This window comes from Phascolarctos cinereus, unplaced genomic scaffold, assembly GCF_003287225.1.
Source record: "Phascolarctos cinereus isolate Bilbo 61053 unplaced genomic scaffold, phaCin_HiC Scaffold_4;HRSCAF=312, whole genome shotgun sequence".
In the NCBI taxonomy this organism is placed as follows: Eukaryota; Metazoa; Chordata; class Mammalia; order Diprotodontia; family Phascolarctidae; genus Phascolarctos; species Phascolarctos cinereus.
In genome coordinates this window covers 14,125,686-14,138,828 of record NW_027555847.1, presented here as the reverse complement: position 1 = coordinate 14,138,828, position 13,143 = coordinate 14,125,686, and the positions used below count along the sequence as shown (strand labels likewise).

Genomic DNA, 13,143 nt, shown 5'->3' with positions numbered 1-13,143 from the left:
ATTTGGGTTGAATATTAAAATACTAAATTTAACAGCACAGTTTTTCTGGAGTTTGAATCATCCTAATGGTATTTAAATATGGTTTTCTACACAAGTTTCTCAAATGGGCCAAACCTGGTACTGTTATTAGTCTAAATGTCATTTTAGTGTAATACTTAAAACATGAATTCACAGATAACGTTAGTTAATAAGATGCTGGCATGCAGGTTTTAGAACTACAATGTCTGCCATTCACACCTGTCGCAGGTCTGATAGTCCCTTGAGGATTGCTTGTTGTCTGTCTCTGTTTTTCACCAAATTGGGGTTCAGAAGTGGATCTCTCAGCTTGTCAGAGTCAATCATCTGTTCTCGGTAGTCAGAATCTAAAGTTAGACAAAAGGAGGTGAGAAAATATTTCCTGTCACTTCACACGCATTCCATTTAGGTTCAGTTTTTGCATGCCTTTGCATAGCTCACCTGGGGATGGGGAAGGGAATAATAATAAGCATTTATGTAGCACCTAGAATGTGCCAGACACTTTGCCAAGTGTTTACAAATATCTCACTTGATCACCCTGGGAAATAGGTGCTATCATTACCTCCATTTTACAGTTGGATAAACTGAGGCAAAAAGGTTAGGTGACTTGCCCTAGGGTCACTAAGCTGTATCTGAACTTGGGCCTTCCTTGCACTCTATCCACCTGCTTCAGCCAGCTTGGGTATAAAAAGACGTGTGGGGGTGGTAGGTGGGACTGAAAGCATAGTCTGCAGGAGTTTATAAAATCTGGTTGGAGTTTTTTTTTTTTACTGTGAATCAGGAACAGAAAGGAATGTCAAAAGGATGAACCTTATTTTCTACAACTTTTCTCTGAATAATGTTTTTAAAAACTTTGTGGACTCTCCTTAGAATGCTTTGTTTCAGAATTTCACAGGGATCTTCCCGAAATGGTTTTCTTACCATTTAAATAGGGATTCTGAGGATCATAGGCTGAAGGTCTAGATGATGGCACATCTGAATCCAGACAGTAGATTTCATTGGTTCGGACATAGGGGATGAAATGAGGTAGTTCCGGGGGATGAACTGTGTTTGTCTGTTTTAGCTGTGTTTGTTGTAATCGGTTCTTTACCGCTGGAACAGGAGGTGATTCAGATCTGTTTTGAAAAAAGGAATGAACTAGTTGCGGATTTTAGGTTTAAGGATTTCGGCCCACAGAAAGTACAATGTAAAACTGTCCTAAATTTATCTTGTATAAACTTTTATCTTATCATCTCAATTCTTTTTAAAGAAAATACTACTTCATGCTGAAACAATTCTGTAATCTAATCTCACAATGATATTAAAAGGAAAGTAGGACTAAGGGATTCCTTCAGGTTGGTGTTACTTCCCCCAGGGTTCTGTCCTTGTCCTATTTATTTCTTAATTCTTTCCCTTGACAGTTTCAGTTTCCCAGTTTCAGATTTCACCTCTACCAACCAATTTACATTTGTGTTTACAAGTTTGCAGATCTCAAGCCCTGATCTCTATTCCTCTCCCAAATGCTGCCTCTACACTTGACAATGAGCTTCTTTCTTCTGACTCCCATCCATCTGCCCTCACCACTAGCTCTCTGCCTCTTGCCATCAAAGCCTCTACCTTTGCAGTCTCTTCCTCGTCCTATTCCTACTTGCTGCCACAACTGTACAGGCCCTCCTTCCCCTCCTCCGGTACCACCTCAGTGGCCTTGTGAAAGACCCTACGCTTTCCACATTCCAATCCATTGTAAATGCTCCTGCTGGACCGAATCTTCCTCATCCCCAAAGATTTTTGAGCAGAAGAACTTTCTTGGCATTGAAAGGCCTCACCAATCAATCAACGTGCCCATCCCACCTTTCCAGTCAGTGTGAATTCTCTTTCTCTGCCTTTGGGTGCCCATGCTCACTGTGGACCCTACCCACATTTATAGCTAAATTCATGTGCTGCCTTCTGATTACTTCCTCGTCCACACACTGGTATGGACCTATCTGTGGATCAATCTGTGAATGTATCGTAGTCCCCCAACTAGACTGTTAAGATCAAAGGTTATTTAGCACATCTATATCTACATTTGACATCTCTAATACCAGGCATAGTCTTTTATGCAAAACAAGCACTTTGATGCCTGTAAAATTGAAGAAAACTGGTTGGTTTTCTTATACATGGGTATTAATAGCTTCCATTTATACTGTACTTTCAAGGTTTGCCAAACACTTAACAAGGACTGTCTCATTTGAGCCCCAGTGTCCTTATGAACTGGGTATGTTAGGTTCCATTGAGTAAACTCTGGTACTGACTTGCTCACAGGCATGTCCTAGCTCAATGGGACTCCTTGGTGTAGGTCATTTGGCCTCTGTATGAAGCCCCCGAGAGGGGGAGAACACTGTTAGAAAGGTGCTTCTTGGCAAAGCCACCTAACCGCTTCTTGCTCTGTCCAGTTTAGTCTCACAGATGAAACCCTTCCACCATCCCCAGTTAACTCGTGGCATTTGGCCATCTTGGCTTCCTTCTAGATGATTAGTGGTCTTCCTAAAGTGTGCCACAGACTGAACCCAGCCCTCCAGATGGGGGTCTGTCTGGGGCACAGTGCCATGCCGGTATCATTTCCCTAGTTGTCTTGGATACTTTCTCAATGCAGCCTAAGATGACTGAACTGTTTGGGCTACTCTGTTAACACTGTGAACTCACCCGTAGCCAGTCACTGCCAGATGGACAGCTGTTTAGGCTGATACTTGTGAGAATGACTTTGAATGCCTTTAAAACTTGCCTGCCATCTCTATTAAATTCAGCCTATTGTAGTCTGTGACTGATCTCTCTGGACCCTGGTCTGGTGAGGCTTTGTCAGCCAGCCCTCGGCTTTATTAAGTCATTGAGAGATCAGTTTGAATTGAGTCCATCCACCTTTGTCTACTGAAATTCTCTTCATTAAAAACCGCAGCTAAAGCCCTTTTCAGTGAGCCTTCCCTGATCACCTCAGCTCGACTGTTTACTGCATGTCTCCTCTGAAGGGCTTTCTATCTGTAGTGCCTTTTGCTTCCTGAATTCATTTCCTCATTTATAAAACTTGTACTGGGCTTGGTAACTTCAAAAGTATCTTTCAGTTCTCAGACTGTGGCTCCCCAGAAGCCTGCTCTGGTCCTTCAAAACCTATAACATTACAACTGGTCAATACCTTTCTTTACTGGAGTTGATTTTTTTCAATTCTTCTTCCTAAAATTAAGAAAAAGAAAGGCAAACCCAGAAAGTTATTACAACAACCTAGGGGTCATGGCTAAATATATTTTTCAGAGGAAGGGAGTAATTTAGGCTAAACCAGGGCTTCTTAAACTTGTTCTACTCAAGACCCCTTCAGTGCTTTATTAAACTTAAGTTAAACTGTATTAAAATGTAAACGAGATCAGGAGTAAAAAACTCCACTGTCACTGACTTAACCCTCCGGGTCATTATAAAAGCCAACGTTCTGTACTAGCCTTTTGTGGGTACTTTGATGTGCTCACTGTGAAAAACACTAGCATTTTAAAACTAGTATCTGAGGACAGAATAGCATTGAGGCAGGCAGAGTGTCAAGGCAAGCCAATAAGGTTATGCTACTTTGATGGAATCGAGTCCTATTTTAGGGAGTGACCTTGCAGAACTAGAGGCGTGTCTGGTGCCCTCACTGAGCACGTACCTTGTGGCCTCGGGGCCCCTTGGCTCTGGAATCGGCTTCCTCATTGGTGCTTCCTGGAGAGATGTCTCTTGGCCCCGAGAGGCAGCCAGGAGTGTTTCTTTCCAGCAGCTGAAGCAGTTCCATCTGTCTCCTTACCTTTTTTTCTTCCCTCTGCCTCTGCAGGTGTTTAGGGTACCTTTCTGAGGCAGGGACGTACCTCTTGGCTGGCTTGTTTATATTCCAGTCGGGTCTCTTTGCACACTTCCCTTTGTGTTTTTTTTGTTTCTCAGTTCTTGCAAACTGGTCATACAGGTTGTTACGACAGCTGTTTTCTTTCTCTAGGGGAGCTTTCTTGTCCTCTGTCAGCATCTCTTTCTTACTTTTCTTGCTGTTAAATTGTCTGTCCAATTCTACTGAAATCTCAGGAGAGAGGAGGTGTGTGAGCGTGCCCTCAGTCACGGGTTCAGCGTGTGCTTCTGCACTGGTGGCTCTTCCTGTGTGCAAATCCTCTACGTTAAAAAGAGATTTGGGATTACTTCTTTTGTGTCCCCCAGGAGGGCAGGGCGAAATTCTGTAAGTTTTGTTTCTCTCCAGTTCAAGTTGGAGCACAGAGAGCAAGATGAAGCGTCCCCTTAGACAGAAGTCCTCAGTAGGTAGCTAATAAGATGATGATGTTAAAAGTAGGGGCCACCCAAAAGCCAGGGGAGTACAAGTCACTTCTGCTTGGGAGTTGATTTCAAGACAGAAGTAAGAAGTGTTTTTTGTTTTGAAATCTAATTTAACATTTGGATGGGGGGAAAATGTCCTTCAATTCCGATAGTAAAGATGGGAAGGAAGCAAAGGGACAGATCCAGAATGGGCTCCTTCCCACTAGAGGACGGACCGAGATGCCGAGGCTTCAGAGGGGAAAGAACATCTTAAACGCTCCGTCTGCTAAACTGTAAATTCCATTGGGGAAATGCCCGTATCTTGGTTCCTTCCTAATATTGAGCACATGATTTAACAGAGGTTGAATTGAGCAGGACTGGCTGGTTAAATAAGGAACACATGAACACCAGAGGACGCTTTACAAAATTAGGCCCCTTCATGCCTTTCCAAGTGGACTGTGCCACCAGTCAACTCAGCTTGCTCGTCTGAATTTCAGCATGCAGTGATGAAAGCCGAGCTGAGCTGGCAGCACCCCATTCAGGGGCCTCAAGTGGGGAATCCTCAGGGCTGGAGAACAGGTGGCTCAGCTCATATCCCAGCACAGAGATGGGATGACAAGAAAAAAAACCACCTGAACTGTTCACTGTCCCTCACCTCCCACAGCCTCTCTCAAATCCGCCCCCACCCTGGCATAGGTCCTCATCACCTCAGGCCTGGACCACTGCAATGGGGATGTGGGGTGGGGTCTGCCTGCCTTCAGTCCATCCTCCTCTTGGTTCACCCCTTGGGGCTCTGTCACCTCCAGGCTCGAATGCAGAACTCTCTGGTTGTCATTCAGAGCCCATGGGGACTGTCACCCCCCGCCCCAAGTCAGCTAAAACCCCCCCACCTATAAGCACCTTTCCTGAGGCCACCCTCTGAAAGGGCCTCTTCAGCCCTTGTGTCCACCCCCCCCCCCCCCCCCGGTGCCTGGCACACAGTAGGTATATAGTAAATGCAGCCCAGCTGACCCTGTTATCTGCAAACCTCACTCATTTACGGCAGGGTGAAGGATAACTAACACCCTTTTCACATATTAGGAGACTGAGGCAGGCAGGGCACAGAGCTAGTAAGGGGCTAAGCCTGGATTCCACATCCACTGTTCTTTTCAGCTGCTTCCTATGACTCTTCATTTTTAAACTGAGGTGAACTCCCGTTGTTTCAATTAAGACAGTTCAGTAACTTAACAGGCAAATCCTAATTTCTGAACCCAGTACCTGTCTGTACGGCAGTATCCTTCCGAGGAGAGGCGGCAGTGTTGATTCCTTGACTGACCTTAGCGCTCACTTGGTCCAGACTCTGCTCCGCCGACATCGCCTCGCCTGGCAGGGGAGAAGAGGGGGCTCAGAACTCAGGGCTCCCAGGGCACTCCCAGAGGAACCTTGAATTGCTCACGCTGCCACAGATAAAGTACCAGTAAAAGGGGAGGTGACCGGACCACCAACGTCACCATCAGTATAAATTCACATTTTTCTATTTATTTCTGATCGCTTTTGCTGTAGCAGGAAAAGACGAGAAACTAGTCAGGAGAGAATGAGAGCACGAACTTGAAGGTAGCGGCTCCTCACATCTTCCTGGCCCCTCAAAGAGGTGTCGACCTAACTGAGCCTCAGTTTGCCAGGGAAGCCCGTAACAGATGCTGACCTCACAAAAACCTCGGGAGGGAGGCGGGTGCTATTGTTATCCCCACTTTACAGATAAGGAAACAGAGGCACACAGAGACTTGCCCAGAGCCACAGAACTAGTGAGCTGTTGGAGGTAGGATTTGAACTTGGGTCTTCCTGACTCCAGGCCCAGTGATCTGTGCATTGTGGTGCCCCCTGGCTGCCTACACCTGGGGTCAGAAAGACCTGAGTTCAGATTCTGCTTCTGACACTGACACTTGAACCCCTCTTTGCTCATCTGTAGTAACTCTGTCATGGCCACCCCATTCCTTTCTGCCCCTCAAGGCAATGGAGTAAAATTAGAATCCCTTTCCTCCAGGACCAAATCTTTGCCATATATCAAGAAGGCAATCAGGGCTTTCCCTCTCTTCTTGGGATGTCTTTTTTGTTTTAAAAGAGCAAGACAGGAACAAAAGTCCCAGTTGTGCCTGGGGCTAACGACCCGCCCCATTCCCCTCTCCCCTGCTCACCGCCAAGATTCCTTAGCAGGTTGGAAATGTCATGGCCCTTCTGCTCCAGCTGGCGGATACGCTGCTCTTGCTTCAGTCTCTGTGCCAGCTCCTGGGCCTTCTGCATGGTCTGATACAGCTCGTTTGTCTTAAGAGTCATCATTTCCTATTATGAAGAGAAACGTGTAAAGGGAACCGAGTCTCACGCTGCCTCCTTCCATCTAGGTTCTAGAGAGGATTTTTTTTGCTTATCATGTCAATCTTTTATTCCTTAAATACACGAGACACAAATAGAAGATGCTGTTTAAACACTATTTATTTACTATTCACCAAGTTAAGAACTCAAGTCAGTCCCTGTATACATCTATAATGAATTTAAAATAGGCATACCCTGTAACACAAAGGTTAGTATTTTTAATTATTAATTTCTTCACATTTATCTTTTTTTAATCAAATGAGGTTTTATTAAATGAGACATATGAATTAAGTGAGGTTTTAATAAATGACATATTGAATGACATAGCAGCTTCCAGTCTGGATGAGTGTATGAGGCTGGTTCAACAAGCCTTTATGAACCACTTACTAGGCGCCAGAGATTGAGCATTCCACATACAAGGAGAAACAAAACGGCCTAGGATCTGCTGGGAATTAGGAATGGCCTCATGTCGGACGTGGCGCTTAAGCTGAGCTATGAAGGAAAACGGGTGTTTTAGGAGGCCGGGAAAGAAGTCTGTGACGGCCTGGGCAAAGGCCTGGGGACGGAAAGTCCTATGTGAGGAAGAATGTGCAGGCCAGTTTGGGAGCAACGTGTAGTAAGCCTGGAGAGGTGGGCACCTGAGCAATGCCATTCTGGCAGTGGTTTGGAGCAGAAAGAGAGCTGTGAGTGGGGAGATGGATCGCTTCAGTAATCCAGGTGAGAAGGATGGTGCCTGAACGGTGGTGGCCGACTCAATGACCAGAAGAGAGAGACAGGAGACACGGAGGATGCTCGGGCTCCCTGTCTGGCACCCAGTACGCACTGGTTTGGTACTGGAATGCAGGAGTGACCCGGCTGGAAGAGAGATTTGTGAAGCCTCTGGAGCTGGTGAGGTCACTGAGGCAGTGCAGACACAGAAGAGGGCCTAGGATGGAATGAGGGGCATACCCAGAGCTGGGCAGGCTAGCAAATGAGGGTGGAGGACCATAGAAACCTAGAGAAGAGAGAGGGCAGTCAACATCGTCACGCTACAGAAAGATCAAAGATGGAGACTGAGAAAATGGGACTGGTCTGGAAATTCGGAGATCCTTGGTACGTGAGCTAATGCACTTAGCACAGTGCTTGTGCACACAGTAGGTTGCTTAACACATGCTTGCTTCCTTCCTGCCTTCAAGTGGGATGTTGTAGTGAGTGAAGAGGCTGGATGCCAGATTGCAAGGGGTTGAGGAGGGACGGGAAGTGGAAATGATGTGTTGACTTTGGCTTTGAAGGGAAAGAGTGACAGTGGATAGGTATATAGTGGATATATGTGGACAGGGATGCTTGTTTTTTAAAGAACGAGGGACACTTGGGCATGTTTGTAGGGACTGTCACCCACAACGCAGCATTCATGAGCTCTCTGGATCTGATCCAGCCCACTTTGGGGGTCCAGGGGAGCTAAGCCCACAGGACACAAAGGGAGGAACCATTTCCCTTCTTGGCAGGTCCAGAGCCACGAAATGCGGGCCTGGCCTGGCTGAATCTACGGTCTCCCTCACACGTAATTTATATTTGTTTTCTTTCCATTTACTCTGTATATAATTGTAACTGTCCTTGTCGTCTCCTCTGGACACAGGGATCATTTCATGCATCGTATCTGTCTGCAGAGTGCCTGGCGCTGAAGCGCTGAACAGAATGCCAAGTGATTAACGGAGAGACTCCAGGGAGATGAGTTACTGATAACAAGAACAGAGAAGAGTTACACGGCACTTCGAAGCTGACCGCAGCACTTTACACATGTTCATCTTCACAACAACTGAGACAGGTGCGATTCTTATCCTCTTTTAGATGAGGCACCTGGGGCAGACAGCAATTTAGGTGACGGCCCAGGGGCCTGCAGCTACTGAGCAATCGCCATGGTCATAGCTAACATTCATATAGCGCCTCCTCTGTGCCAGGCACTTCACAATTATCTGATCCTCACAGGAAGCCTGGGAGGCAGGAGTCATGATGATCCCCATTTTACAGTTGAGGAAACTGAGGCAGACAGTGGTGAAGTGACTCGCCCAGGGTCACACAGCTAGGCTCTGAGGTTGCACTTGAACTCGGGTCTCCCTGACTCCAGTGCTTTGTCCACTGGGCCGCTTTGGTGCCTCACAATTTCATGAGAGAAGAGAGGGCGCTGGTCATCAGACGCTGCAGTTGTTTTCTTCAAGTCACCTAGCTCTGAGATACACTTCAGTCCTGTGAGCACCTCCGGTGGTTTCAAAAACAAAATAATTCTGTCTTAAAAACTTTAACAAGGGGCAGCTGGGTGGCACCGTGGAGAGAGCACCCACTCTGAAGTCAGGAGGACCTGAGTTCAGATCCGGCCTCAGACCAAACACATGCCTCTTACTAGCTCTGTGACCCTGGGCAAGTCACTTTACCCCAACTGCCAAAAAACAAAACAAAACAAAAACTTTAACAAAGCGATTTTTCCTTCGAGCCTTGCCAGTGTATGTGGAGCCTCTCCCCCGCGTGGGACGTGCCCCGTGTAAGCTGCAGAGCGTGTTATTTCGGTGAAGCCGGGGTGGGTGTGGGCTGTGTGGGCTGGACCGGCAGAGCCGGAGACCATTATGGGGCGTCTGGGCCATTCCCCGCTTCGCTCTCAGCGATTCTTCCGATAGCGTCGTCCTGTGATGGCTCCTCGGAGCGTGAAGGTGAAGGCCAGGCCTTGCAGCCCACATGCTGCGGAAGCACAGTCCTGCCCTCGGGGGCACCGCACACTGGGCGTCAGGGTCTGTGGTCTTGGGCCCTGCGCCGGCTACATGGGATGTAGCTTTGTGTTTGTGGAGGGAGAGCCTCTATCGATGCAATCAGATGTCTTGGATAGGCCATGAGCACCCGGGAGTGCTGTGCTTGGCGTCAGGAAGAGCAGAGTTCAGACCCAGCCTCCAGGTATTAGCTGTATGACCCTCGGCGAATCACTTGACTCCTGTTTGCCTCAGTTTCTTCCTCTGTGAAATGGGGATCATCACAGCACCTCCTTCCCAGGGTGGTTGTGAGGTCCAGACAAGACACCTGCGAAGTCCTCGTGAGCACAGGGCCTGGCCCACGGGCATGACTGAGATGATAACTTTTCACACTTTCCTTTACCGTGAGCAGGTCAGGCCACACCCAGGCAGCAGCACCGTGGACGCTCCAAAGTAGGGCCTTCCCGCAGGAGGACACTTCGCTGCCCTTCCGGACGGCTCCAACTGTCAGCACGTCTCTCTCTCCCAGGGAGCTGCAACGCACCTTTGTGCAACGTGCCATCGAGCTCCCGGCTATCCGAGGGCAAAGCCAAACCAGCCTGAATGCATGTGAGAACTCTGTGCCTGCTGCGTGTGCCAGACGCTGGGAGACCACAAAGAAGGAGCTTAGAGTGTAACGGAGGTGGCAAGTACACACAGAGCTACCAAACACCCACGTGTTCCAAAGTGGCTAAACACAAGGTAGTCTGGGGGGATTTAAGCAGAACCTGGTGCCTGGGCTGTCTTAGAGAGAGCGACTCAATGAGGCAGAGGTAAGAAGGGAGCCTGCTCCAGGCATGGGGAACAGCCAATGCAAAGGTGTGGAGATGGGAGATGTCCTAGGAGTTCTGTGGATAAAGCAGAGCTTTACTGTGCACTGACTGCATGAATACAATGGCCAATAAGACTGGAAAAATGGGATGGAGCCAAGTTGTGCAGCACTTTAGGCCCCAGGGACAAGTGGAAGCCACGGGGGCTGGCTGAAGAGGGAAGCCAGATCCACACCTGGCCATGGTGTGAGATGCACTGGACAGCCAAGAGAGTCCTCTGCCTGGGGGCACCTTCTGGATCCGTCCTCCCACTTTCTGCATGTGCCTTTTCAAGCTGAAGCTGGCTGAACGGAAAGCCGGCTCTTCCTGTGAGTGCAGACTCGCCTTTCCTCGCTGGACATCACACTCTCCTCCTCTGATGCTCCCCAGTGGCCTCCAGGTAATCCTTCTACCACTTTCAGAGAGTTCATCCCCTGGCTCAGCGTCTTCCTGCCCAGCCCAAACTCTGACCTCTGGGGACTCCGACATCGAGGTTCCCTGGACAACAAGCCATCCTCCTTCAGGCGCTTGTTAGAGGCTGCAGGCACTGTGCAAAGTTGTGGAGAGAAGAAGAACACGGCAGCTCATGCCGAAGCAAAGGGCTGAGCTGGGCCTCCAGCCTGGGGCCGGGAGATGAAGTGCTCCAGAACTCCTCCCATGTCCCCCGTCTTCCCTGCCCGCCGCTCCCCCAGCACAGAAGCTGGATTCCTATTTGGCCCCTACCCCCTCTCCTCTCCTTTGCTCCAGTCTGATGGACTGTCCGCTCTCACTTTTTCAAGGCCAGCCCCCCTGGCGCTCATCTGTCGTCTCCTGGATCCTCTGCAGCCTCACTGCCTTCCTTTCACTTCTCATCTCTCGTCAGCCACCAGCCCCGGAGTTGGCCCGATCCCCGCCTCTCCCGCTTTCCTCCCTTTCACCGCTGACACCCTGGTCTGCCCCGTTGCCTCTGCCACCTCTCGCTTCCCTGCCGTGTTGCTCCTGGCGCTGGGGCTGGTCCAACCTGTGTGACTCGCCCCACTCTGCCTTGGTTTACTTAGGGAACAGCTTTCTGCAGCTCCTGATGCCTCTTTCAGACCCACAGAATTCCTTCTGGCATTGTCCTATCCGGCTCTTCCCTCCATGGGTCAGTCCTGACCACTGTCCACAAGGTCCCCAGCTGCTTTGCTGTCTTGTGCACAGCCACAAGGGTTCCTATCCTCTTCCTTTTTTCCTGTACTGAAGGGGCCTCCTCAGTTTTTCAGTTTCCTCATCGCTAATACTTTTCAGGCTGCTGCCAAGCTGATCTTTCAGAAAAAGATCTCACTGTATCACTTTTCTGCTTAAAAACAACCACTGGTTCTCCCCTGTTTCCAGAATGAAACCCAGCATCTTCTGCCTGGCAGCTGACATCACGTTCTTCCCGTCTCGCTCGGCTTACTTTGTATTACTCCCCTTTGTTCATTTCCAGTCAAACGGACCCAAATGCCTCTCCAGTAAACCACATTTCATCTCCCGCTTCCCAGACTGGGAATGCACACCGTCCTTCTTTCTGCTTCTCCCAGGGATCAGCTCTCGTGCCGCCTCCTACAGAACGACCCCTCTGGATCACTTCCAGAGCTCTGTACCTGCCCTGTGGCCATGCCGTGACCTTCCCGGGGCGGAAGCTGCTCCATTTTGGTTTTGGAATCCCCAGTGCCCTGCACATACAAATGTTTGCTGGACTGAATCGAGGACTTCCCTTCAGGGCTCCCTCAGTCAATGTGCTTCCTTCTTTCTTTCATGATTATTTGTGTTTGTACCATCAGAACTTCATTGTGGAGGGCATCCCCTTTGGAGTAGTAGTTAAGAAAGGCCTCATTCCTCACAAGGTAAGTGGTCCAAGGAAATGAACAAACCATCGTTGAAAGAAGACTGACAAACTGCGAACAGCCTTACGAGAGAGGACTCCAAGTCACAAATGAGAAGGGAAATGCCAAATAAGAACCCGTGGGTTTCACCCCGAACCTAGTAAACTGGCAAAGAGGACAAAGATGGGGAGAGGCACGCTGATGCATCGCTGGGGAAGCTGTGAACAAGGACAGCTCTCTGGAAACCAGTCGGAAGGATCTAAGTGGCCACATCGTTCACATCTTAGACCTAGAGAGTCACTGTTTGGCATTTAACCTGAGGACAGAGAGAAAGCCTCCAGAGACACTTAAATGTCCATAGCGACACTTTCTGTGAGGCAAAGAACTGAAAACAAAGTAGATTTCAATCCACTGGAGAAGAACTGAACCAAGTGTGCTGCACGAGCACGATGGAGTGTCGAGAAGCATGGAAAGATTTCACTGAGCTGATGCAAAGCGAAGGCGGCAGAGCCAAAAGACAACACTCCCTCTTGACAATCTAAACACAAAGAGCCTCCTCAACAATTATAAACGAATGTGGTAAAAGCAGAAAAGACAACCCGGCCCCAAAAAAGAGGGATGAGAAGACAGCCTCCCCAGCCTCTGCAGAGACGCAGCGTCCCCAGATATGCACCTGAAAAGAAGGCTGCATCTCTCTGTTAATGCGCTCACTGCTTCTGCTGACATTTTCCCTCTACTTCTTTTTAAAAAGATTCTGTTTTAAGGAATGACTTTCTGGGAGACAGAGGGTTACAGGGGGAAATCCAGGAGATGTAAAAGCAAAAGATAACACCTACTTCTTCAAAAGCATCTTAAGACAAGGTGTCTTGCCATCCTATTAACTCTTCGCTTCCAGAAAACTGGGGGGGGGGGCCCACACGGCAGAAGCCACGGGGCATGGGAAACCATGATTTTTACTTCTACAACTTCCCCATCTGTCCGCTGTACAGGCCAACACAGCTGTTCTGCTTTTAGGAGAGAGAGCACCAGTGAAAGTCGCCCCCATTCTGACGCTCGCCTGGTCCCACACACGCTCCCTGCATTCATTGTCTGCTTCCTGCTGGTTTTCACAGTCCACGA

At 48.7% G+C, this 13,143-nt stretch overlaps 1 protein-coding gene across 4 annotated transcripts in view; it reads right to left on the bottom strand.

Annotated features, from left to right (window-relative positions):
* The window catches only part of CCDC66 (coiled-coil domain containing 66), a 52,524-nt gene that overhangs the window by 4,106 nt on the left and 35,275 nt on the right, over window positions 1-13,143 (bottom strand). For 3 of the 4 annotated variants that reach the window (XM_078152067.1, XM_020970583.2, XM_078152066.1), the window contains exons 14-19: window positions 6,462-6,606; window positions 5,545-5,649; window positions 3,662-4,149; window positions 3,164-3,201; window positions 937-1,130; window positions 238-362 (exon numbers count right to left, since the gene is read on the bottom strand). In XM_078152067.1, the coding sequence (XP_078008193.1) occupies window positions 238-362; window positions 937-1,130; window positions 3,164-3,201; window positions 3,662-4,149; window positions 5,545-5,649; window positions 6,462-6,606 (1,095 nt within the window). Of the gene's footprint in view, window positions 1-237; window positions 363-936; window positions 1,131-3,163; window positions 3,202-3,661; window positions 4,150-5,544; window positions 5,650-6,461; window positions 6,607-13,143 lie in introns of those variants that run through there. The other variant, XM_078152068.1, reaches the window with a different exon arrangement.